Genomic DNA, 28,000 nt, shown 5'->3' on the forward strand with positions numbered 1-28,000 from the left:
AGAGAGAGAGAGAGCGGCTGAGACCTGCGGCCCGCTAGATCAGACCATTGAATTACCATTTCCGAGTCACTGTGACAAGCCTCTAGAGGAGTCTCATCACACTCCTCGTCCTCTGACTCCCCCTCGACTGAGCCGCGGGTCATGAAGTCTGAACGCGTCCGCGCCATACGGGCTTTTTTATGACCCGGTCGGCCAACCTAATCAACCAAACGATAATAACACAAGTGAAGCTGCTCCCTTCGTACATTAAGGTCAAGGTGACCCACCAAGAGTTAGAAAGAGTTCAAAGACAAATGTATTCATTAACGAGGGGGAAAGAAAGTGAGAAGACGTTTAAAATCTGCCATGACCTGAAGTGTTTCTCTTACCTCACTCTTAGTGGGTTTGTAACCCAAAAGGCTCACTTCGTCCTGGACTCCTGGTGTTTTCCCTTGATTGGCGCTGTCCTTATCCAACCTGAAAGAAGTTCAAAGGTTACAGTGTTTCTGCAGATTTAATGATCGTAGATTTAAGACTTTAAATTCAAGTGAAGAAATTTTAAAGTTGCAGTGTGTGATTTTTAGCGGCATCTAGTGGTGTGGTTGTGAATTGCACCCAACAGAAGTTACGGTGGCCGACAGGAAGTGATGTCGTCTGAGACAGCAGAGAGTAGCCAGTTAAGCAATGAGGTTTCTTTACAAAGATAAATTAAGAAATTAGGTTTACTTAATAATTCAGCAAAACGATGTTATTGCGAATATTATTGTTACTTGTTCATGATTGTGTCAGTGTTTAATTAGCTGACTTTAGCTAGCTTCATTGCATGAAAAACAAGACGTGTTTGTCCATTTAGGGCCACTGTAGAAACAGGTCGATGTAAGGAGACCCGCGGTGTGTGTAGAGAGAAATGGCTCATTCTAAGGTCATAAAAACATAACGGTTCATTATGTAAGCTCTTTACACACCACTGAAAACACAGTTATGTATATGATATTGCATTTCTGTCAACAGATCCTCCTAAAATTACACAACGCACCTTTAACGAATAAAGTGACTTATAACTTACTTTAAAGGAGAAACCAGTTTTCATTCCCAACTGACAGATACAGTCACTTAAGTTTGTTCAATTAGTCAGAAAACAAGACTACTTATCTTCATTTTGCATCTCAAGTAAATGTATCTTGATTTAAGTATGTTTATAAGTATCTGTACTTGAAAACAAAACAAACATATTGAGGACGATTTACATTTAATGCTACGACTTTAAGACTTTCTGCTCTGATTTGGGTATGGTGACCATACGTCCTCTTTTTCCCGGACATGTCCTCTTTTTGGACCTAAAAAAAATGCGTCCGGCCGGGATTGCTATTCATTCTATAAATTCACAGGTGATTTACAGAGACAATTCCCGTGTTTTGGTTTCCGTCGGGATCCGTGTAATGCATGACCTGCAAAGCTGGCACGCACGTCTCAGTGTCAAATAAAGGTGCTAGCGACCCAGAAGCCCACATAAGGGAAGTATAAGAGAACATCAGGAGGATTGAAATTATTTTTCACTGAAATAATGTAGTAGATTTTTTATTTTATTTTAACCTATGGTCATGAAAAGAAACGGTGTCATGTAATTTAAAAAATATAAATATATATATTCTATTGTTGTGGGCCAAACTATGAATGTAAAGGATGTATTACTTTATGTATTGAAGTACAATAACATAGTTGCAAGGTTGTGAATGCATTTGTCAAGTATTTTTGATTCATTCACCCCCCCGTCCTCTTTTCTGAAAACTAAAACATGGTCACCCTAGATTTAAGACCTATTTTGTGAAAGGTTGAATAGGACAAGCAGAAACCCTGAGTGAGTTTATTCAAAAACAGAGCCATCATTTACAAACACATACAACCTTCTTTTCTCCAGCTTTGCGTGCCGATATAGTTCACATATTTACACACGCCATCTCAAGAAGCCTCACGCTAGGTTTGACGTTAATTACATCTAAATGATTGTCTGTCTTCAAAAGACTTGACCTATTCAAGTCAAATGATCCATTTTTATTTCTGATGGCTGACAGCCCCAAGTTTCCACCTTAGTTGTGTAGGAAAGGGCAACTTGCTAATTATGTTTGTGATAGAGGACAAACAGAAAATCATACATGTTTGGAATGATATAAATTTGAATATGAAATGATGATTTTCAGTAACACTTTACAATAAGGTTCATTAGTTAACATTAATGTTTTAACTAACAATGAGCAATACATTTGTTACAGTATTTATTAATCAGATTTATAAATGCTGTGGAAGTATTGTTCATTCTTAGTTCATGTTAACTAATGAACCTGATTTTTTTGGGATCAACTATCCGGCACCCTGAGGTCAAGCTCATCACTTACTTTGAGAGGGAAACCCTAAGGCCGTGTGTCCACCAAAGCGTTTTTATCCAGCTGAAAACTGAGAGAAACGCTTGAGAGTGTTTTGGCAGCGTTGCGTTTTTTAACAGACACTTTGCTTGTTATGATACGGAATATCCGCGAAAGTGTTACTAGTGTCTCATTTGTTGATACAATGTAATGTATTTTCTCTGGCTCTTGTTTTAAATGATTTTGTTTCGTTATTATTATTCTTGTTGTTGTCATCTGTTGACGTTGTACAAGCAGAATGTGGCGGTTGGTCGGTGTGGTATTAGTCCCGCCCCTCCTCCACTGTGATTGGACGGTTGGGTAAAAAGTGACAGTGATGAGCGCTGCGTTTTACCCAAAGTTGAACATTGTTCAACTCTCGGCGACCTGAGAAAAACGCAGAACGTTTTTACCGTGAAAAAAACGCTCAGCGCCTCCATACGCTCATGGCGTTTAAAAAACGCGACACTTCCCATTGAAAGCAATTGGAAAAATACGCCGGCCGCGTGAAAAAACGCTTTGGTGGACACACGGCCTAAGTCAATAACTAATGATCCTTGCAACGGAAGTGAATCAATCAAAAACTAACTTTAGCTGGACAATACCTTTATTCTAGAGCTGCTATAAAGCCAAAACAATCTCTGTTACTTTAATTTCCTATTATCACTGTAAAGCCGCTTTGAAACAATCTATATTGTTAAAAGCGCTATATAAATGAAGGTGACTTGACTCGACTTACTTTGAGATGGAAACCTTGGCCTTTGGAGAAAAGAAAATGTTCCCAGGCCTCTCGGACATGCTGATGTTGGACGGTTTAATGTTCTGTATTCGTTTTCTGGCTTCATCTCCTCTGGATTCCAGGGTCAACTTCGGTGCCCATCCTTCGGCTACACTCCGGCTGTCCTTCGGTCGGTCTCTGAAAAGTGAAGGAGCATCTTCTTTTTCTGAAACCAGTGTCTGTGAGCTGAGATCAGGCTCGGGTTGAGCAATGGGAGCAGGTCCGAATCTATCCGTCCTTCCTCCGGATTCCTCTAGTCTCTGTTCAATCCTTTGCAGAGCCTCGACTCTCTGCTTCTCAAACATCTCCCGGTCACTTTGGACCAAACGCTTGCGCTGTTCTTCGAGGATGTGTTTCTGCAGACGGATCTGCTCCATCATCTCTCTTTCACTCTGTTGCTGCTGCTGTTTCTGACGCTCTTCCCTTTCCTCATTGAGCTTCTCAAGCTTTTCCAGCACATAAAGATTGTCTCTGCTTGGCTGCGCAGGACTGGTCTGGACGGCACTGTCTTTAACCTCGGGAAGCTTCAAATCCTCTTCATTCACGACGCTTTCCTTCTGCATGCTAATGACCACGACCATCGGTCTCCGAGTCGACTCCTTGTCTTTCGTAGGCTTGCTAAGATGACCCGGGGTGGACTTCACGATTAAAGAGCTGCTTTCTGATGAAGGAGTGTAGAAAGTAGGGAGCGAGTTTTGTTTTCCGGGAAGTTGAGGTTGGCCAGATGGTTCTGGTAAGATATTAGAAGGGAAAGTGGATTCGGGAATGTTTGAGAACACATCATGTTGGTCTGGGACAGAAGAAGGAGAACCGAGATCCTCTGGTTCGGCACAGGGTGCCTTGTCTTTTAAATACTCGTCTATATTGAGTAGCTCAAAGCTGCCCTTGGAGCTCTGGCTATCCGGTGTTCCCTGAGGAGTGTGAACGATCTCGCTCACCAGATCCATTTCTCCAGTGGATCGAACCTTAAGAAGCTCCAGGCTAAATTTGGCTTGTTCCAGCTCTCGCATCCGTCGGCTTTCCCGTTTGGCTCTCGTCCTCTGGTTGGGATCCTCCAGAGTTCGGGGTCTTTCTCGGATCGCCACTTCAGAAGTCGGTTGAACTATTAATAATAATAATAATAATAATAATAATAATATTTTTAATTGATATAGCGCCTTTCCCGAGCTCAAGGACGCTTCACAATAACAATAAAGAACAAACAATCTGTTCATGCATAATAAATGGGGAATAGACATTTGCCCAGTCCAGTGCAGTTGCATGTCGCATTCCAGTCGAATACAAACAAAACCAATAACCAGAAACAAAAAAACAACACTTTACAGACAGCATAGAAGTTGGGCAGTTGAAGCAAAGGTCAGATGTAAAAGACTATAGGCCCGTTCACACCAAGAACGATAACTATAAAGATAACAATATTTGCATCCACACCAACGAATGATCACGGTCTGTTTAATCTAAGCTTGCGCGCTGCGGTTTCAAAGTCATTCAACATGTTTTTGCTGTTCTTGTTGCATTTACCTCAGCATGCTATGTTTTGAGTGAAGCTAGTGTAATCGAGCTAATAATCTACAATGAATTTAGCTGACATAGTCAATATAGTGGAATAAAAAAACAACACCTAGTGTTTTTCCCGGCAAATTCAAGGGACGTAATACAGTGTTATCGAAACGAGCGCTGGATACCTGAGGTAATATTTATCACCATTCATTCAGAGGGTATGAACATTGTTTTCCATATCCATTTTCTTGAACTGTCAAACAGTGTTGGATTTTTCTGGACCTCGGCGATTAACTTCTCCACTACTACCCCTTTTCCACCAAAAAAGGACTGTTTCGGAACTGGTGCTGGTTCAAAATTGGTTCAACTTGCGAACCTTCTCAGAACCTATTTGTTTTTCCACTGACTAGAGAGCCCAGCGAACAACGTCGTTACGTAACTGTGTACATTGCCATACGTCTTAGCTTTCCCAGAAACGCTTGCGCCAACTTCAAGCATAACAATTACAATGGCGGACTACATCGTCTTTCTGCAAATGTTTCTCCTGGCTTTGCGATCCTATATCAGGGTCAGAAGACGACGTTTAGAACACATTTGTGCTGCTCGTCTGGATTACTATAGACGGAGGTTACGTTTGAGAAGAAGTTCGACAATAACCCCGCCCCCAGCCCCCGACGTAAGCATGACGTGGTAAAAGAACGGTTCTAGTCCAGCAAAGAGTTGGTGCCACTTTGGAACCAATTTTCCTGGCCGAGAACCGGTTCTTTGGCTGTCCAAACACAAAGAACTGGTGTAGGCACCGGCTCCAAACTGGCACCAGCACTGCCTTGGTGGAAAAGGGGTAAATGTCGTCTGACGTTTTAAATGCACGAGCCCTTAAATTAGAATTGATTCGGACTGGCTGTAGGTGTTTTATCGTTCGACAGCTGAAGAAAAAAAAAACGTTCTGAAAGTGATCCCAACCCTCATATCTTTATCATTACAGTTGTGGTGTGAACTCTGCTATTCTTTAATATGGAGAATGATTTTTAGAACTATATTTTTATCATTATCTTTATAGTTATCGTACTTGGTGTGAACGGGCCTTAATGGTACGTAAGGAAACATTATGACTGTAATACAGAGTTATGGAAAATGTTTAAGAAAAACATATCATGACTGATAATACTGTTTAAACAAATGGGTTTTGAGTTGTACTATTCCCGCACCTTCTGTCTCCATCTCTTCCAAAACATCTCCACTGAAGACCGGTTTGCTCCGGTCCTGCTCCTCATAGGAGTCTTCCCACAAGCCCATGTCTGTAAGCTGGTCCTCTTCTGTTAACAGATTGTTTTTTCCATTCGGCAGCTGAGTGGTTTTTAATCTCTGCTCTTGAAGTTCTCTGAATCTAAGAAAATTCAAGATAATCCCAATAAAAACAGTTATTTTCAGTAAAAGACCATCTCTACACAGGATTTACAGTGGAAAAAAAACTAAAGTTTTGCACTTTTATCATGAATAGATGCATTTTTATGATGGATATGATGCGCTTTTATGATGGATAGATGCACTTTTATCATGAATAGATGCATTTTTATGATGGATATGATGCGCTTTTATGATGGATAGATGCACTTTTATGATGGATAGATGCACTTTTATGATGGATAGATGCACTTTTATCATGAATAGATGCATTTTTATGATGGATAGATGCACTTTTATCATGAATAGATGCATTTTTATCATGGATAGATACACTTATCATGAATAGATGCATTTTTATCATGGATAGATACACTTATCATGAATAGATGCACTTTTATCATGAATAGATGCATTTTTATCATGGATAGTAGGGGTGTGCAAAGCAGCCGGTATTTGTATCTGTATTTGTATTTGTTGAGAGGGGAAAAGTATTTGTATTTGTATTTGTATTCGAGTAAAATTCAAAATAGGTGTAAAAATCCAGTTTTTTTGCGTTACACTTCTAATTTACGTTATAGTGTAAGTATTCTTTAATTATATCCATTATAATAATTATGGATATGCAATATTGGTTGATGTTTTTCCATAAATCCAGCAATGAACATGTAACAAGGAACGTCATTGAAAAGAAAATAACATAACAGCCATTACATATGTTAACGTTACTCTGTCAACAGCCTATTGTCTAAATTACCGAGCTAACAGAGCTACTAGTGTTGTCACGGTACCAAAATTTCAGTATTTGGTACCAATACCTGTGAAAATCCACGGTTCTCGGTAACAATTTCGGTACCGAAGCTTAATTTAGATTAAATTTACATATATTAAAGCGTATATCACGGTTACAAAGATGGAAACTGTAGTATTAAAAACACTTTACAATAATATTCCATTTGTTAGATAACATTAGATAAAATGACCTAACAATAAACAATAGTTAGGCTATATACTGTCGCAATTATTCTCCTTGGGGTTAATTTAAAAATACATTTTTAAAATCAAAAGTTAACATTATTTATGTTAACATTATTTAATGCACAATGAATGAAGTGAACAAACATGACCAATCAAGTATTTGTATTAAATAACATTCACAAACATTAATTAATGTTGTAAAAATATATTGTTCACTCAATGTGTTGATGTTAGATAACGCATTAAGTAACGTTAATGAATGGTATCTTATTGTAGTGTTACCAAACAGGAGATAAAACATGTTTTATTTGACTTGACTGTACTTTTATTTAATCCAAAACTGCATTCATATTTAATTTTAAAAGAGCTTTTTAAACCTGCTAAGAGTTATCCAGCCAAGAATAAGCCTAGAACTGCTTTTCTGACGGACTGATAATGACATAATGACGGCTTTTTATTTCATTTCTCATCTCCATAAATATATCTAAAGCTAATGCAAGGGCTAGAAATCAATGAATTCTTTGCTGATACTTCCTCGTCATCATGAAGAGCGCAGTTCGCACCGTTTTCTCCTGTCCACAAGCGCTTGCCCTCCTGTGGCGTCTGTCGTTGCTATGCAGCGCGCCGCTCGCTTCTATTATAAGCGCGCTTGCCACGCGCCTACATTTGAAATCTGCACGCGCAAAAAACACGCTATGTGAACTACCCCTTATGACAACGTGACATTAGCCTAATCCAAAATATTTCAGCCACCACATCAGCAGCACCGCCGGTCGCCATGTCTCATGAGGAAACGCAGCTTTTTAATATAAAGTTTTTCTTGTTCCCGAATACAAATATTTTTAAAAGTATTTGTTCGAAATAAGTATTCGTAAAAAACACATTATTTGTGCCTTTCCGAATACCGTATTCGGGTTCGGCTCCACCCCTAATGGATAGATACACTTATCATGAATAGATGCACTTTTATCATGGATAGATGCACTTTTATGATGATAGATGCACTTTTATCATGAATAGATGCACTTTTATGATGGATAGATGCACTTTTATGATGGATAGATGCACTTTTATGATGGATAGATGCACTTTTATGATCTTCAATCTGATGGTTGCAATCCACTGCCATTATAAAGCTCGGAAGCGTCAGGATATCTATTAATATAACTCCGATTGTATTAGTCTGAAAGAAGAATGTCATATACACCTAGGATGGCTTGAGGGTGAGTAAACCATGGGGTAATTTTCATTTTAAAGTGAACTACTCCTAAATTACTAAGCAATTTGTCTGAAGAGTGAAGCCCTCTACAGAAAGCGTACCTCTGCCTCGCCAGATATCCTCGACCCATTGCTTGCATGCGGATGGTGACGTCCCGCTGCCTGAGGTAAAGCTCTCTGGTCCTGTATCTTCTCCATTCAGTCTGGATCCGGAGAGCCGCTCGTTCCCGTCGACACAGCCTCCAGTTTCTCTGGATCAGCACGACTGCTTCTCTCCACTGCAAGAGTCTACGCCTCTCTCTGAAGCCTCTCCAGGCCGACTGAACACACACCGCTGCCTCGTGCCGGACACGCGTCTCGTACTCGAGCCTGCTGTCAATCTGAGACGACTGAACGCTCCTCCACCAGCTCTACACCAGACAACAGCAAAGAGAGAGATACTGGGTCACATGCATTTAGGACAAAGAGAGAAAAAGGCTTTTTTCACATGCACTTTTTAGAAAATCAATTGCCAAATGCCAATATAAATATTTATAATATAATATAAAAAAATAATAAAAAAGGATCCATTTATGTCATAGACTTTCAATACTGAACTCCAGTAAGATGATGATAAAATTGCATGTATTGTTGGCGGATTAGAGGTAATACAGGAGTTGCATGCTTTTTAGGTCATTTATGAACTAAAAGTGTTCATCTTTTTATTTTCTTTATTTAAGAATAGTGTTTTTATTTAGTTTAGGGAAGAATGTTTTAGGATCCATTTATGTTATAGACTTCCAATACTGAAGAGCAAGTCTATCCACATTTGCTACGTTTACATTAACACGTTTTTAATTCATTTTATATGGTTTATATGTCACAAGCTTTAAATCTGATTTGATTTTTTTTTTTGTGCTGGGCAACGATTAATCGCATTCAAAATAAAAGTTTGTGTTTACATAATATATGTATATAAATATAAATACACACACATGCATGTATATATTTAAGAAAATGTGTTATTTATATATAAAATATTTGTATTTATATATCATATAATTGATGTATAAATGTATTTAAATATTTAAAAACTATATACATGCATATGTATGTATTTATACATACAAAATAATTATACACAGTACAAACAAATATATTATGTAAACACAAACTTTTATTTTAGATGCGATTAATTGCGATTAATCATTGCCCAGTACTCTTCTTCTTTCTTTTTTTTTTTTTTACATGCACACTGCACAAATATACAGTTTCCCGCTGTTTGCAGATACTACTGTCCTAAATTGCTTCTTTTTTCAGTTTGTTTTGAAGAGCAGACTTAATATTGATCTGTTTCGGGTCTTAATTAGGAGACGATGAGCACATGAACCGTTGTGTTGTGCTGCTTATATTTATCAAGCAGTAAAGACGCCCCTTCATGCATCTAACACAAGGCGTCTGTGGATAAGAGACAGAAACAAGGGCTGGTGGGACGTTGGTCTGCTTCAATTCACAGACGATGAGTGGAAGGAGAATTTGAGAATAACACGACAGACATTTATGACACTCATTCTTTCAAAAGAAACTCAATCCAAGCGTCATACGTCATTTCGCCATTTCTACATCATTGCACATGTGCAGTACTTTCCAGATTCGGGTTTCAATCCGATCAAGTGTTTACACGTCCTCTCGATCAGATTCAGAAAAGATATAAACCACCGCTTACAATCCGAACGAATTTTTAATCGGATTTGGCCAATTCATTCCAACTGACGTGGTGTGCTTACAATCCAATTACAAGCGGATTATTAGAGTAAACGCAGCTATTTTTAAAATAAAAAACCTTGAATGATGGAACAAACACTTCATATTCAGAGTTAAAATAATATATATTTAATACTAAATCCTTTATTTCTGCAAGTACACCGCAGACACCTTCTGCCCAATGAATGGACTTCAATGAGCTTCCAGTCATTCATGATAACAGGATAATCATTTTATCATTAAACAGAATAAAATTCAATTAAAAGTACAAAAAAAAAAACATTCCCAATTAAAAACAAACAAACATGACTTTTAGACTTTTATTCATGCAACTAAAATAGCAATAGCACTCCTGATATTTCCAGGCGAATTATTATCAGGATAATGATTTTTATCATCATTAAACAGAAAAAAAAATTAATTAAACTACAAAAAAATACATTACCAATTTAAAAAAAAAATGTATTTATGCAACTAACTCCTGATATTTCCAGGCTTTCCGTTTCGAACATCCCTGTCTCAAAAGAAACGTGATTTGGTAAGCCGAGACGTACCTGTATCTGGCAAGCCGCCTGTCTCATTCTGATGAAGTTGTTTCTCTCCAGAAGAGCTCTGAACCGCCGCTGAAGAGTGACGATCCGACGCAGCACCTCCTGATGGAGCAGATCCTGCAGTCGCTGACGCTCGACTTCACGGAGAAACACCTGCCATACACACGTCACACACACACACATGCAATACTGGACATTTACAACCAGCCTAGCCATGAATGGACAGCATGTGTCATCCAAAAGGCATCAGAAAAAGTTGCACTGTAGGAATTTAATTAAGTCCTATGATCGTACCATGCTTCGGCCCACTTGAAACCCTTCGGGACAGAGGTCCACCTGGCTCAGGTACCGTCTGATGGGCTCCTGACGGGCCTGGTCGGCTCCCTCGGGTAACAGCACATGAAAGTGTCGAACAAAATCCTGGAGGGCATAAAACAGATTTTACTCCACCATAACCAATCTATTTCTTTGATGGCGCACACACACACACACATTGACTTTGTGAAGTGTCCAGGAAGTGACATTTCTCATTACGGCCTAAAAGCGCAGAACACTAGCATCACTGTGCTGGGATGAAGTCTCCCGGGGGTGGACAGTCTGGGATGCCGTTGTGTGTGTATGCAATTATTCCTGGCCACTTTTATTGCAGACTATAGAGAGAGAGAGGCTCTGTGAAGTCAGATAACTACACCCGCTTCATATCTTACAGGAATTACTGGAGGAGGCCAAGGCACTCATGTTTCAAAATGTTTAATAAAGGTTATACGGTAACACTTTACAATACGGTTCATTAGTTAACATGAACTAAGAATGAACAATACTTCTACAGCATTTATTCCCCTTAGATTTCAACATTTACTAATACATTATTAAAATCAAAGGTTGTATTTGTTAACATTAGTTAATGCGCTGCGAACTAACATGAACAGCTGTATTTTTATTAACTAACATTAACAAAGATGAATAAATACTGTAACAAATGTATTGCTCATAGTTAGTTCATGTTAGTTAATACATTAACTAATGTTAACTAATGAACCTTATTGTAAAGTGCTACCGGTTATTATGTTATATATATTTATTTTGTGTGTACAGTCCTACACATTTTCCATTTCAAAATTGGGCAAAGTAATGCACACAAAAGTACACAGACCCTCAAGTCCCACATTCATGTGAAGGCCATTGTTCCCGATATAAACAATAGTTATAGTAAGGCTTGCCTTAAACACTATGAATGATTAAAAAGAGAGATAACTCTGTTTGAATTGTCAGTCATTAGGGTATAAACAAATTCTATTAGCATTAACTGCATGATGCTGTGTGTCTGGGCTGAATTCATGTTTCAGGATGGTAGAAAAGGCCAAAACAACACATTCATCCCCAGACGGCCACACCCAGGACAGGAAATGACAACGGGAAATAATGATTCCAGCTTTGGAACTCCAAAAAAGAGGGATAAGGAATCAGAAATTAAGTTTGGAGGAAAGTATGATTTTTTTTTTCTCCCTGTGGTGAAAATCAAGTCATGTTGTTTATATGACTCTTTGGTGTTTTTAATATGCTTTAAGACAAACCATGTGTAAATTCATAAGTCAACACCATTGCTGAGTATTTTCTCCTTAAAACCAAAGGCAGTCTCAGTCTTTTACGATGTTATGATCATAAACTACATGCTTTTCTCCACTGACATTCAGAGTGTTTCTAAGGACGCTGATGCTGTGTGACTCTGATGGTGAACGGGAACATGGTCTGTGTAACATTAGCGACACATTATTAGCTGTTTGATAACATAGTCAAGCAAAAAGCTAATCATATCAATTACCGTTATGTGCCTGACATAAAACACACTACAATTCTGATACATCGCCTTGTAGACGATCCTCTATAATTCACTCTTCTTCTGAATCAGTTTCCGGTTCAAACACATATGGCTGATTAAACCAATATTGTCACTGTGTAGCGTTTACTACAGTAAAGCTGAGCGAGAGGATCAGGTAATCCGAGGAGCTGTGAGTGAGTGGAGGGGGGGTTAATTTGCATATTCATGAGCCCATGCATACTAAATGAGGCAAGGGTGTCGAGTTACATTCAAGCTAATTCAAAGCATGAAGAAATTTTTTTCACAGGAAGAAGCATTAAAATATGTAATTAAGATAATCAAAGATGAGTTTTAATAGATACAATTATTGACTGCACCGGGACTTTAAGATATTAATACTTTTTTTAAACAAGGAGGCATTCAATTTTGTAATCACCATGGGGAATTTGTAAAGAGTGTAATCACACCATGGGAAAATCTCAGTAAAACTGGGAGTTGTGAAAAACATGATACACCGGTGTTTTGATAGATGAGAAGTTTATCTATATATCATCTTTTTACTATTTTAACTGTATCATATATCTCTTAATTCCTTTTATAATGGTTTTAATTAGGGCCCAAGCCCTGAAAGGGCGAAGGCCCTATTGTTTTCGGTAGGATTATTTGTTATTATTATTATTATTATTTTTTTCTACTTCTCGGGCACTTTTGGGGCCCTTAACATGCTCGAAAACTCTTGGAACTTTGCACATGGTTCAGAACCCGCGGCCATCAGGGCCGGACTGAAGCTGGTACCCGGGCGTGGCACGGGGGCTCGACAGCGCCCCCTGGAATTATGTCGGAAAAATTGGTCCATAAATCAAACACGCTTGCATGTAATAATATGAAACTCAGTACACATATAGATCTCATCGGGCCGAACAACTTTCGTGCTCTAAGTTTTACACCAGCCCAACAGGAAGTCGGTTATTATACGTTGTTTGGAAAATGCATACAATGGAATGTGAAATACTCCTCCTAGGAAATTCATCCATTCGCCTACAAACTCGGTGTGCATGAAGTCAAGACATTGAGGATGATAAATTGCGGACGGATTTTTGATATCTCGAACGGTTTGGCCGTGGCGAGGAAACGAATTTATGGCGAATAATGGGACACAGGAAGTGTGTTATAACTTCTGCATACATTAACTGATCTTGATGAAACTTCAGCAGTGTGTTCGTTGTAAGAGGCCGAACACAAGGATGTGACTATTGTGAGTCAAAGTTATAGCGCCACCAACTGGCAGCAGGAAGTGTGTCACTTTCAAAATGCTTTGAAATCACTCTCTTATTTTTACCCGATTTGCTTCAAACTTTATGTGTATAATGTAGACACACGGCAGATGTAGACCTGTGAAAGGATTATTGATATCTTAGATACTGTTGCCATGGCAACGCATCAAACTTTATTATTCTTTTTTGATGCTTTTGAGACTCTTAACATACTTGAAATTGCATGAAACTCAACAGACACATCACACTTATTAGCCTGTAGACATGTGCAAAGTTTCAAAAACGGGCGTGGTGGAATGGCTCAGTAGCGCCACCTTTAGTCAAAAATGGGGCCTTAGTTTTGCCTAGAATCACCAAAATCGGTATATATATTGTTCTCATCGAGCCGGACAACTTTCTAATTTACACTTAATAGCTCAAAGCAACAGAAAGTCAGATATTTTGGTTTGAATGTGATTTTTTTGGAGCATTTTCTCTCTCTCTCTGTCTCTGAGTGTGTGAGGGGTGGGGGTGATTTGTCAGTTGAGTGAGATTTTACTTTTTCATTTGTTTTTCAAGGTTTCTGGGGCTTTTGGGTCCCTAAACGTGCTTGAAAACTCTTGAAACTTTGCACACAGGTCAGAACCCGCGGCCATCAGGGCGGGGCTGAATCTGGTAGCCGGGCGTGGCAGGGGGGCTCGACAGCGCCCCCTTGAACGGGGTTCTAAAACTTGGTCCATATATCAAACACACTTGCATGAATTCATTTGAAACTCGGTACACATATAGATCTCATTGGGCCGAACAACTTTCGTGCTCTAAGTTTTACGCCAGCCCAACAGGAAGTCGGCTATTTAGGGTTGTTTGGAAACGCTTGCTGTGGAATTTAATGTACTCCTCCTAGGAAATACATCGATTCGCCTCCAAACTCGGTCAGCGTGAAGTCAAGGCATTGAGGATGCTAAATTGCGGACGGATTTTTGATATCTTGAACGGTTTGGCCGTGGCGAGGAAATGAATTTATGGCGAGAAAAGAGAGACACGAAGTGTTAAAACTTCTGCATACATTAACTGATCTTGATGAAACTTCAGCAGTGTGTTTGTGATAAGAGGCCGATCAGATGGATGTAACTATTGTGAGTCAAAGTTATAGCGCCACCAACTGGCAGCAGGAAGTGTGTCACTTTCAACATGCTTTTGACAAAAGTGGGGGGGTTAGTTTTACCAACAGTTACAAACATGAGTATATATATTGGTCTCACCGAGCCGGACAACTTTCTAATTAACAGTCATTAGCTCAGAGCAAAAGAAAGTCAGATATTTTTGGTTTGAATGTGGATTTTTGGGATATTTCAGACTCTGAGTTTTTAGCTACTCTTCCAAACTGGCTTATTTTTTTCACACCAAACTTTTTCAAAATGATGAAAATACATTAAAGATGCTAAATTGTGAACGGATATTAAACATCTCAAATGGTTTTGCTATAGTGAAGGACTGAAGTAATGTACAAAAATTAAACACTTAAAGCCTCATCTTCTAAAAATGTAATTATACACCATTTATTTCTATAAAAGTATACAAATATCACAACCAAACTCATTTTATTCTTTTTTTTTATTTAATAATTATTTATAAGTTTAAAAATAGTAATTGTACCATTTAGTCTCATAAAAGTCAAGTCATTCATAGGGCTATACTGCCCTCTTGTGTTCAAAATCAGGTAGGCCTATTGTATTTACATAAAAATATACTAGGTATGTGACGGTGAGAATATTTTACCACCGGTTAATCGACGTGTGACACCGCTGGGGGCTTTTGAATCGCAAACTTAAAAACGAAAGTACAATATTTTCGTCCGCACTGACATTGATAGTGGTTGATAATAATAATAATAATTTGTTACATTTATATAGCGCTTTTTCTGAGACCTCAAAGCGCTTTACATAGATGGGGGGAATCTCCTCAACCACCACCAATGTGCAGCATCCACTTGGATGATGCGACGGCAGCCATATTGCGCCAGAACGCCCACCACACACCAGCTTACTGGTGGAGAGGAGACAGTGATGAAGCCAATCAGTATATCAGTACATGGGGATCAGTGCCGGCCCGAGCCTTTTGGGGGCCCTAAGCAGAATTTGATTTGGGGGCCCCCTCCCACCACGCGGAGTCACCTGTGCTTGACGATTATTGACACAATGCCACTCTATAATGTTACATTATAAATTAATACAATGAGGTTATGTATTAATACAAAATAAATAGCCTACTTAATAAAAAATAGATACTTAAATAAAAATGTTTACATTTTTTCTTTACTCTTTTACTAACTCTTTGAAACTTCTGAAAACAAACTGTCAAAAAACATATTAAAAAAATATATTTGCAAAATATCCTCCAACGTTTTGCAACCCTTTGCAGTTTGAATGATGTCTTATATGAACATGACGGAGTATGTGTTTATGTTTCCACTGTTCGATCGCGCCCGCGCCTCACACACACACACACACACCGCGCGCGCGCGCGCAGCACACACAACATATTCCAGCACTGCAATCTTGACATCGCAGCCTGTTCGTTATAGCCGTAATAAAATATAATAATAAAATAGTCAAACTAACATATAAAAATTACACTGCTCTTTTTAAATAGTCAGTAGTAGCCTACAATTCGTCCCATTCAGCGCTGCGTAGCCTAAGCACCGCTCCACTGTGATGTTTCCAAGCACATTTTTGCGCATAAGAGAATGATTTTTTCCCTCGATATTGGATTTCAAGCACATTTTTGCGCATGTGAAGAGAATGATTTTTTCCCTCGATATTGGAACGTGGGTGAAGTACAAATAAGCCTATAATAAAGAATAGTTTACCATCCAAATCCATAGCGAATGTTGAAACATTTTGATTCTAGTGAGAGAGATCCGCTTTCACTTTCGCTTTAAATGATTTCGTTTTGGCTTGTTTATAGTTATTTTTTTTATTCTTGTTCTGTTCTGAATATCATTAAATTTAAAGGATAAATCATTGATCAAATCAAATTTGTGTGAAATGGCTTAACATTACCGTGACTTTGCGCACGAATTTTCTATGCACGCAAGGTTATGCGCATATGACTCAAACACTGGCAGACACAGCAGCAGTTGTAGGCAGGTATATTGATCATGAAATCAGAATTTTCTTGTCTTGAATTATTAATTCATTCATTAATTTATGTCACTTGTTTAATTTAATTAATATGTAAAAAAAAAAAAAAAAAAACTCGCTTGGGGGCCCCCTGGTGGCGAGGGGGCCCCAAGCAGCCGCTTAGTTCGCTTATGCCTCGGGCCGGCCCTGATGGGGATGATTAGGAGGCCATGATGGATAGAGGCCAAGGGGCAAATTTGGCCAGGATGCCGGGGTTACACCCCAACTCTTTTTCGAAGGACATCCTGGAATTTTTAATGACCACAGAGAGTCAGGACCTCGGTTTAACGTCTAATCCGAAGGACGGTGCTCTTTTGGCAGTATAGTGTCCCCGTCACTACACTGGGGCATTAGGACTCACACAGACCACAGGGTGAGCGGTTGAGCGGGCGTTTCAAATGAATTCCTATGGAAGTAGGAATAAACTGAAAAACGTCCACTTTGTTCTGCTCGTTCCTTGTCGTGGATGCGCACCATGAATGCCCGTGCAGCCATGAGCATTTTAGTTTAATTTTAAAATTAGCGCCTTTCGGGGGGTGGATTGCTTGAAATTATTTTACAAAAGCACAATGTTGTGTCTTATTGCGACAGTACACAAATATAAGTTAACACTTTGCAGTTTGAATGTGCTCCTGTATAATGACGTATGTTTTTATGTGTCCACTGTTCCATCGCGCCCACGCCACACACACACACACACACATGCGGTTTACTATCTTTGTGGGGACTCTCCATAGACTTAATGGTTTTTATACTTTACAAACTGTATATTCTATCTCCTCACACTAACCCTACCCCTAAACCTACCCATTACAGAAAACTTTCTGCATTTTTACATTTCCAAAAAGACTCATTGTGTATGATTTCTAAGCTTGTTTACCCATGGGGACCTCTATTTAGGTCCCCACTGTGACACGAGTCCCCATGAGTCTGTGTGCATTCAGGTTGAAGTCCCCACCGGGATAGAAAAACACACACACACACACACACACACACACACACACACACACACACACACACACACACACACACACACACACACACACACACACACACACACACACACACACACACACACACACACATTCCAGCATTGCAATCTTGACATCGCAGCCTGTTCATTATAGCCATGTGTATGTATATATATATATATATATATATAAATATAGCTGCGAGCAGCGATGAAGGGCCAAAGCCGGCGGTACCGCCACCCCGGTGCCTTTAGGTAAAGGCACCGGGGTTGCGGTGCCATCGGCTTGGGCCCGTAATCGCTGCTCGCAGCTATATTTTTCCTTGCTTTTATTTTGTGACTATTTTAATTCCTTTCTGTGTAAAGCACTATGAATTGCCATAGTGTATGAAATGTGCTATAATACACTTGCCTTGCCTTAAATTGCACAAAACATTTGATTTATTTTGGACGTTATTCATCAAAGAATCATCTAAATGTAGCATGTGTCCACAAAACCTTGAGCAGCACAACTATTTACAACATTGATAATAATCAGAAATGTTACTTGAGCACCAAATAAGCATATCAGAATGATTTATGAAGGAGCATGTGACACTGAAAATATGTGAAATAACGGCTGCTAAAAAGTCAGGTTTGCCATCACACGACTAAATTACATTTGAAAATATATTAAAAAAAGGAAAACATTATATAACTCTTTTACTGTATTTTTAATCAAATAAATGCCGCCTCGGTGAGCAGAAGAGACTTCTTTCAAAAGCGTTTCAAAACTCTTTATACCACACCATCATATTTTTAGACTCAGGCTTGAGATTGAAGTGTTTCTTTAGGAGAGATCAGTGTGTGTGTGTGTGTCAGTCTCACCTGAAAAGTGTACTTGATACTGTATCCGGATTGTCGGATCCGCACGGTTTCCAGCATGCCGGTGTAGCGAAGCTGTCTCAGCACCAGCACATCATTAAACCGCAGAGGCAGCTGGAAAGCAGCAAAGACACGTCAAACAGTGAAAAACAGAAATGCATGAAATGTACACACGAGATATATACACGCACACACCTTCTCTGCATTTGATCGTATGCACTTCACAAAGTAAGGCTCTGATTGACCAAGCGTCTCCATCAGCTTGTTGAGAGAGGCCTTAAATGGAGCAAAACACAACAAATTAATAAATAAGCAGATTTATGGAAATCAACAGCATGTCATAGATCAAACCCAATAAATATAAAACTGAAAAATACAAATTTTGATTCTGAAAAAAAAAAGGACAACGAAGCCCTATTTAACTCTCGGAATAGCATGGGATTGAACAGGGCAATGTTAATGTATTTGGTCTTCGTGGATTATATTTACGCTGCTGCTGTCGTTGATTATTGCTGCTGCAGAGCAAGTGTGGACTTGATACGGCTAATAGATACACAGACACACTATTGTGAGCATGTAAGATATGCTGCATAAATGCCGTAGCAGATCTAGGCAGGCGGAGCTGGGGAGGTGGAGGGTCCGATAGCATGCAGGATTATATTTAAAGGATAATTCCGGTATTTAGCACTTTGAGTCTCTTTTGTTTGTTTTGGATGAACTAGAGTGGTGGACACGTAAATGTTGACGATGAGTCCTGTCTCGACTTTTTGACTCGTTTAGAATCGCCTCTGACCGCTTCAGAGTGGCTGGCTACGGGCATGCACGAACATGTCCTTAAAACAACCCTTAACGTTCGTTTTCAAAACTGTGCAACTCACCGAGTGGTTAGTGGTGTTCATTGATGTTCCAAAACAAATAGTGTAGCGAAATACAGTTTGTCGTGTTTTATTTGGCATTTTGTAAAATCCCACTGATTTCTGTTGGAGGACTCATTGCTCATTGATATTACTGCGCTTCAGTCTCAAGTATCGAGCGGAAGTTTATACGCGGTTGTGAGGTATCTGAAAAAATAGTTCCACTATAACAAATAACACGGATTGAAATCATACATTGCGCCGATATATTTGTTTTTAATCATCAACGAACACCACTAACCACTCTGTGAGTTGCAGTTTTGAAAACGAACGTTAAGGGTTGTTTTAAGGACATGTTCGTGCATGCCCATAGACAGCCACTCTGAAGCGGTAAAAGGCGATTCTAAAAGAGTCAAAAAGTCGAGACAGGACCCATCGTCAACATTTCTGTGTCCACCACTCTAGTTCATCCAAAACAAACCAGAAAAGAGACTCAAAGTGCTAAATACCGGAATTATCCTTTAAAAAAGACGTGTGCCTGTCAATGTTTCCATGCTTGTATCGGTCTAAACAGAGGACAGGAGGAAAGCAGCTGTTTTGTCGGTCAGGAATTCACTCTCCCTTCCCAAAGTGAGATCTGCACAGAACAGGAAGTGAGGTCATCCACACATCATCAGACGGCCCAGAACTGCAGAGCGAGTGAGCGTTACAGCTCTGTCCCGGTCTGAGACACGAAAGGGAAACGTCATTCTGTCTCACAGCGCTGCTTTTTTACTGCACAACTACACACACTTTTTGTCACAAGGGCTTTGTTTTTTTTTTAAGTAACAGATTTCAACATTTCAGTTTATGCATTTAAGATGTACTCATTTAGCATTTGCAAACTGCTTTTTTGTAGATTTTGTCCCCAACTAGATTTTACTGGGGGTTTTGTTTACTTTATTTTTACTGTGTCTTGACCTAGACTTAGACCTAGACTATGACAATCCATAATACATTTATGTTTAAAAGTATGATTATATTATGCCAGACGCCCCAGAACTGCAGAGCGAGTGAACGCTCCAGCTCTCTGTCCCGGTCTGAGACACGGGAGGGAAACGTCATTCTGTCACAAGGGGTTTGATTTTTTTTAAAGAAAAAGATTAACATTTTTTTTTGTTACATCAATGTTTTATTAAAACTATTTTGGAAATACTGAAAAATTGACTTTTTGATCCACTTCAAATGTTGTCTACTGTATTTTTGTCTGTTTTTCTTTTTCTTGACCCAGACTTTCAATCTTAAATTATGACAATCCATAATAAATGTATATGTTTAAAATTATGATTACATAAACAAAGACAAATATCACTTTCCATCCTAACTTTTATACAAAATGTGTGAAAATATTATTTCATTATATCTTCTAAATATAGAATTTAGCCATTTTATTTCGGACATCTTTAAAAAAGGTCATCACAAAATGTATGTTGATTTGAGATGCAGTGGAAACTCTGTTCACGTGTATCGTGGTTTAGAAATAAAGTTTTTAATGTTATGAATCATAGACTTTAACAAGCGGTTGTTTTTTTTTCTAGTGAAACCAAAACAAAAGACTTTGGAAAGACAGAGCAAATAAAAGTGTTATTGCATCAAAGATAGACATGATGTCATTAATTTGGGTTTTTACTGGGCTGAACAGGGTGGAGATTACAGCATAGTTACACAACACAGACATGATTCAGAAAACTTTAAGAGAGAAGGCGTGAGATCTGACCTGGAACTGGGCGCTGATGCTCGGGGGTTTCTTCTTCTTGTGGAGGTGCAGCAGGGACTTTGTGATGCGGTCGTGTAACGTCAGGTTACTCAGGTACTTCAGAGACTTGACATCCAGAAAGTGCTGTAGACACACACACACTCGGTCACAAGCATATTCAGATCAGTTAAAGGGACAGTGTCATTTACAGAACCTCATGTTGCTCCAAACCCATATGAACATTCATGGAACACAAAAGGAGATTGTGTAAAGATTAAAACTTCTGTAAATGGCGATCGGAAATATGGTTCATAAAAATAAAAATAAATGCCTACATGACCATTTTACACAGTGAGCGCAGCTATCAAGCTTTAAAAATGACAAAAATTTAATTATATGGAGCAATATTCCAAGTTTTCTGAGGCCATGTGAACGGGGAAAACACAATATTTTAAAAATTCAAACAAATTTGCCTTTCGCACTAGTGCAAATCTCATTAGCACTTTTAGACATTCAACACGACGGCGTAAAGTTTTGTGGACACTTTGCTAAATATCTCTCTTTGTGTTTTACAAAAACAAACTGAATCAAAACAACACAACACCACAAAACATTAACAAAACAAAACAAGACAACACAACAAAACAACACAAGACAAAACAAGAAAACACAAGGCAACAACAACTCAAAACAACATCACAACAAAACACAACAACACAAGACAACAACATAACACAAAACACCACAAGACAACACCACAACACAAAACATTAACAAAAAACAATACAAAACAAAAGACAAAACAACAACACAAAACAACAACACAAGACATCACCACAACACAACACAAAACATTAACAAAAAACAAAACACAATACAAAACAAAAGACAAAACAACAACACAATAACACAACACAAAACAACAAGACAACACAACACAACAACACAAGACATCACCACAACACAACAAACAAACAAAAAAAACAAACAAAAACAAAACACAAGACAAAAGAAAAGACAACAACATCACAACAAAACAACAAGACAACAACAACAACATAACACAAAACACCACAAGACAACACCACAACACAACATCACAAAACAGCACAACAACAAAACACAACCACACCACATCAGAACAATAAAACAAATAACAAACAACAAAAACACTAGGTTTGGACAACATGAGTAGATCATAACAGAATTGTCATGAAGTGCTTTTAAATCAAATTAAAAAAGCATGTTATGGGATTCACACCTTAGGAAGACTGGGCTTCATCTTATAGTTTTTATTTCTCCTGAAAAAGAAAAAGAAGTATTAATAACAGTGCTTATGATATTCCTCTTGAGTATGAGATGCCAGTTAGTGTAAAGATTAGGGCTGCATGATACTGAAGAATAATGTGATATTCGATATGCAATACCATAACGCTTAAAGTGTGTAAATTAAACAAATTATATTTCCAATATATTTAAAATTATATGACCTACATATGCGTTTCACATTCTTTTTGTGACAAGAAAACATCCCTACAGCTTCTGACAGTGAACATCAGTGTTTTACTGTCGCATAAGAAGTGTTATTTTAACATCAGTGGGGTTCAGGGGTTCAGGTTATCCTACATTAGGGTTATTTAACAACACAAACTGAATAATCAAATGTAATAATAAAACACTGCTTAGTTTTCACTGTATGAATTAAATATATCCTGATTCTTATTAAAGCTACAACAGTTATTCAGCCGAGAGCAGCGAGTGATTTTCTCTTTGTCCTTTGCTCATGACCAGTTATTGCAATTGCGATATGCATAACGAGATATATACATTTGCAATATTTCGATAAATTGTGCAGCCCTATTACACGTGGATATCTTGCTATAAAATAGAGACATGAGAGGACCGAAACAAAGCCTTATTTAGTTGTTTCTGCAGTCCCCTAGTAAAGATCTGCAGAGTGAGTCTCACATGAGGATGCCGTGGGCTCGCTCCAGGAGTTTACTGCTCGTGGAGTTGATGAAGATCCCCTCCTCCTCACTGAAGGATCCGATGGACGACAGCCGGTTCTGTCTCCCGTTCCACACATCTCTGACAGGGACAGCACAAAAAACAAAAACATGCATGTTACACACACACACACACACACACACACAACAACATCTAATCCTCAAACTGCAATGAATGCAAAACCACGTTAACCCTTGCCGGTGCGTTTTGCTGGATTTTCAGCAAAACAGACTTCAAATACTCCGTCATTTATGGTCATACAGACAAAAGAAATATGAAAAAAGAAACTGTAAAAGGTCTACTTTTGTATGTGTTACACTTACAATCAAAACATTGTGCTTTTGTAAAATGCATGTTACACATACACACAACAACATCTCTAACTCAGAGACAACTCCTCAAACTGCAATGAATGCAAAACCATATTAATGAAATAACAGACTTCAAATGATCAAAGCCTGAGCCTGGTTTCTCCCCAGGTTTTCTTCTCCATTCTGTCACATGATGGAGTTTTAGTTCCTTGCTTATATATATTATATATTAATATATATGTTACCAGCAAAGTGTGTAATCCGGCATTCTATAGAATGCCTAGGTTATGTATAGAATTAGGTAATGTATTTTTGCCAAAAACCATCAGGCATTCTATACAATACCGGGATTTCATACTTTGCCGGTAACATACATAAATTAATAACTTTTTTACAACAAAAATGAACCACCACACAACTTAAGCTGGACTATGACACTATTTTCTTCTGGAAACAAACTTTCTCGCATTATTTTCATGTTATCTCTGTAAAGCTGCTGTGAAACGATCCGTATTGTAAAAAGTGCGATATAAATAAAGGTGGCTTTACTTGACTTGATGTAATCGTAAACTCTGACGCTTAACGGGTTTCAAAGACATTATAGTTTCAGTATCGTGCAACTTTCTGCTTTTTGTTTAGATGCTTTCTTGCTATAAGACTCAGTAAGTCGCTGTTACCAGAGCAAGCAGCTGATGGAGCCTTTTCACAATCTTTCAGTCTTTCAAAATCATCTCTCAACATCCCTTAACTTGTGCGCTGCACACACGCTGTAAAACATGATCGTGATTTTAACGGTAAAAGACTCTAAAAATGCTACGGTGAAAAACTGTTAATTGGTTATCAGAAAGTTTTCGCACTATACACGATGAGTAACTGTGATAGATCTACGGTAACCATACATGAAATGTGATTTTACAGTAAAATACCGTTAAATTTGACAGTTTTTGGAAGTGAAATAAGAACAAGTCATTTTTGAAAATGTCATGTGTTACCATAAGGGTGTTTAGTGTTTGACACTGTGCAGCTTCTATATATTAGTATAAACTTTCTCAGCTTGTAAAGCTGCTTGTGATGAGCTTTGATTCATCTTGTGACTCAACTGGTTGTTGTATTACAATGGTATCAAACATATATTAGTACTTCAATAGGTTTGGTAAATTAACATTATATCAGAGAGTGAAATAAGTTTTTTTTACTGAAAATTTATGTTACGTCTGTAAAACCTAAAATGTTGCTACCGTATTTTTACGGTAAATTTCTGGCTGCCGTTTTTGTACCGTATATATTTAACAATGAATTTTTTTACAGTGCACGACAGGCACACAAATGGCACCGTTTACTACTCAGTAATTCTGACTGAATGCAGACAAGTAAAGAAGTTTACAGCGACTCTTGTTAAATTCCATGTTGATTTATTATGATTTAGATGTTAATGTGGCTTATCTGCAATATTCCTTGGACAGGAGATCACTGAAGCATGTGGTCATGAACTGTGGGGAGCAATTACCCATCAGCCCCGGATCTGTCCTCCAAATGAGCAAATATCTCCTCTCTGACATCACACGGGAAGCAGCTGCTGTTTCCTGGGGTTTTGTGGTCTCTTCGTAACCCAAAAAGTGTGTGGGGTTGCGAAACAGATTACGGGGACTTTACAGCGTAACAAAAGAGCTGTTGTGAGCTCGGCTCTCGCCACTTGTTCTGGATATCAGGACTAATCTCAGAGCCATGCGGTCATTAATGAAGACCGTGACTCTGGGTATCTGTGGAGTCACTGCTCTAACTCTACACACACACACCGAGAACTTAACAAGCCATGAGAGAACTGACCAGGGGCTCTTTAGACACACTTTATTTACTGCTCAGACAAAAAGAAAAACGTGTCAGGATAATACAGTGGGGATTTCAGAAACCTGAATCAAATGATATGTCGTTTCTCCAGGGAAATATCATCAAAACACTTGCAAAATGTTATCAGAGTAGGGCTGTGAAACGATTAATCGCATCCAAAATAAAAGTTTGTGTTTACATAATATATGTGTGTGTGTACTGTGTATAATTATTTTGTATATGTATTTATAAATACACACACATGCATATATATAATTTATATTATGTATAAATATTTTATATTTTAGATATAAATAACACATTTATATTAATACAAAATTATATAGACCTATTTTTTCTAAAGTCAAAAAAATGACAAAAACTAAAAAATGAAATGAAAACTTCATAAGAATAAAAGCATTGAGAACATAAACTCCATCAGTGCATTAATGATCGAGGAGTGTGTTGAAACCAAAGAAAATATGAAACTTTATAGACTTGTTTCCAAAAAACTATAAAACTGCAAAACAAAACAACTAAAACTGAAATAGAAATGAATGCAAATTTATAGACTTGTTTAAAAAACAGTAAAAAGCAAAACTAAACAACTAAAAATTAAATACAAATTGATAAAACTTTAAAGACTTGTTAAAAAAAAAGATAAAAAGCAAAACTAAACAACTAAAACACATTTTTCTTAAATATATATTCCAATAATACCATCTAGCAGGGATGAAATTTCACGAACTGGCTCATTGTAAGGTGATATCCTATCACAGAACCAAGCATGAATTCACTGAGCTCTTCAGAATGACCCATTTTTACCCAAAAATGTTTGTAATTGCAAACAATATTAAAAAATATATAGTGAGCAAACTGAGCCTTTAACTAGCATTCCCACACTTTACTATCCTTTCACTATAAGAATGGTTTCTTCAATCATCCAGAAGAGCCAATATTACAAATATCCAATGAAAGGGTTTATAAAGACAAGGACCTCTAGATATTAACATCACTCCATGAAACTCTTACGATATATGTACATGTATTCAGACCCATTTATACTGGTGAAAACAGTATCAAGTGTGATATAACCAGTAGTGAACCGTGACTCTCAAACCTGGAAATACTATCCAGCTGTCAGTGGAACAAAATAAAACACTAACTCTAACTTTTTACAACCTCTACTGATTTGCGATCACATTTATAAAGTCGAAACATGTTTGAACACATGACGGGACAGAGGTCTTACCGTTGATTTAGTGTGTTGCTTCCCTGCAGATCAGAGAGAGGAGTGCGAGGATTCCTCCTGTTCACACCTGAAACACATCACAAAGCCTGTACAACCAGACTGATCCGACACACAAGGGCATCATGGGGATCATGGGGAATGAGTGAGAGGTTATGATGAGAGGATCATGGGTAATGGTTCTCGTGAGAACAACAGGACGTGATTCAACTCACTGCTGTTGATTACATGAAACGTATGAACATTCAATTAGAGGTGAATTACTTGAAACATGCTTCTGTGAAACACACACACACACACACGTTTACTTCGCTATCTAAATGGGGATATATTCCATAGACGTAATGGTTTTTATAATGTACAAACTGTATATTTTATTCCCTTACACTAACCCTAACCATCACACAACACTTTCTGCACTTTTATTTATTTATTTTTATACCAGATTTACAAATGTGGACGTCCCTAAAGGTTTTTGGAGATTTTGTCAGATTTTGGTCACTTCTGGGTACAAATTTGTCCCCAAAATATTAAGTAGGTACACACACACACACACACCTGGAGACTCTCTTTCCAACTAAAGCTGGGTGATATATTGAAAATATACCATATATGTAATATAGACCAAAATAAAGCAATATTTTTGGTGGCAATTAAATCAGCAACATTAGTCACTTTAATTAGCTTTTTTAAGCTGTGAGTAAACTTTTTTATTTTCTCCTCGTGAGCGATTGCTCTGTTAGCACGGTTCGAATTAAATATGAACGAGCCAAAAACAGGATGAGATGTCACAAGATGCGACCCTAAAAAGCACAGAGTGCTGTTTTTCTCCTCATAGTCGTGATGTTGCCCATCACAGTTCGGTTCAGGCATCAGAACCGCGTCTCCTCACAGCAGATCTTAGTAACTCCTGCTGTTTTGACTGCTTTACACATTTCATAAGCTCTTTATAGTTTCTCAGATGGTCAAAATACCACCAAATGTACAGACATATGCATTTCTCCCTGCACACAGCATTGTTTTGGATGTCCGGTAAGTTCCGTCACACAATATGCGCCATAAAAGCCTTTTTTTTTTTTTTCTTTAGGTTTGACAGTGTGAACGCTAAGCGAACCAGGACTAAATGTATAATTTTTCTTTTTTGGTCCAGACTCAGGGCCCTTTCACACCTACCCTTGTTTGGTCCGGATTTTCAGACTTTTCAGTTTGATCCGAATCAAAATTACAGGTATGAAACCTCCCCCCGGACCACGATCCGGATCAAACAGACGAAATTTGGTCAGACGAAAAGAGGTAGTCTCGGTCCGGATCAAACGGAGCAAAGGTTTGGTTCGTTTCTAGTGTGAACGCATGTTCTGTATGTGAACTAGCCTCGAGTA

The 28,000-nt window shown here is 38.2% G+C and overlaps 1 protein-coding gene across 12 annotated transcripts in view; it reads right to left on the reverse strand.

Annotated features, from left to right (window-relative positions):
* Positions 1-28,000, reverse strand: part of myo9aa (myosin IXAa) — a 173,158-nt gene that overhangs the window by 24,530 nt on the left and 120,628 nt on the right. For 10 of the 12 annotated variants that reach the window (XM_081359637.1, XM_081359630.1, XM_081359636.1 and 7 more), the window contains 13 exons: positions 26,625-26,691; positions 23,196-23,315; positions 22,489-22,528; positions 21,249-21,371; positions 18,834-18,914; positions 18,642-18,752; positions 10,845-10,970; positions 10,554-10,703; positions 8,359-8,666; positions 5,865-6,043; positions 3,118-4,258; positions 369-456; positions 57-197 (listed from right to left, as the gene is read on the reverse strand). In XM_081359637.1, coding sequence (XP_081215763.1) covers positions 57-197; positions 369-456; positions 3,118-4,258; positions 5,865-6,043; positions 8,359-8,666; positions 10,554-10,703; positions 10,845-10,970; positions 18,642-18,752; positions 18,834-18,914; positions 21,249-21,371; positions 22,489-22,528; positions 23,196-23,315; positions 26,625-26,691 — 2,675 coding nt within the window. The remainder of the gene's footprint in view (positions 1-56; positions 198-368; positions 457-3,117; positions 4,259-5,864; positions 6,044-8,358; positions 8,667-10,553; positions 10,704-10,844; positions 10,971-18,641; positions 18,753-18,833; positions 18,915-21,248; positions 21,372-22,488; positions 22,529-23,195; positions 23,316-26,624; positions 26,692-28,000) is intronic. The other 2 variants (XM_081359629.1, XM_081359628.1) reach the window with 1 other exon arrangement.

Source organism: Scardinius erythrophthalmus (genome assembly GCF_964197995.2).
Source record: "Scardinius erythrophthalmus genome assembly, chromosome: 2".
Classification (NCBI taxonomy): Eukaryota; Metazoa; Chordata; class Actinopteri; order Cypriniformes; family Leuciscidae; genus Scardinius; species Scardinius erythrophthalmus.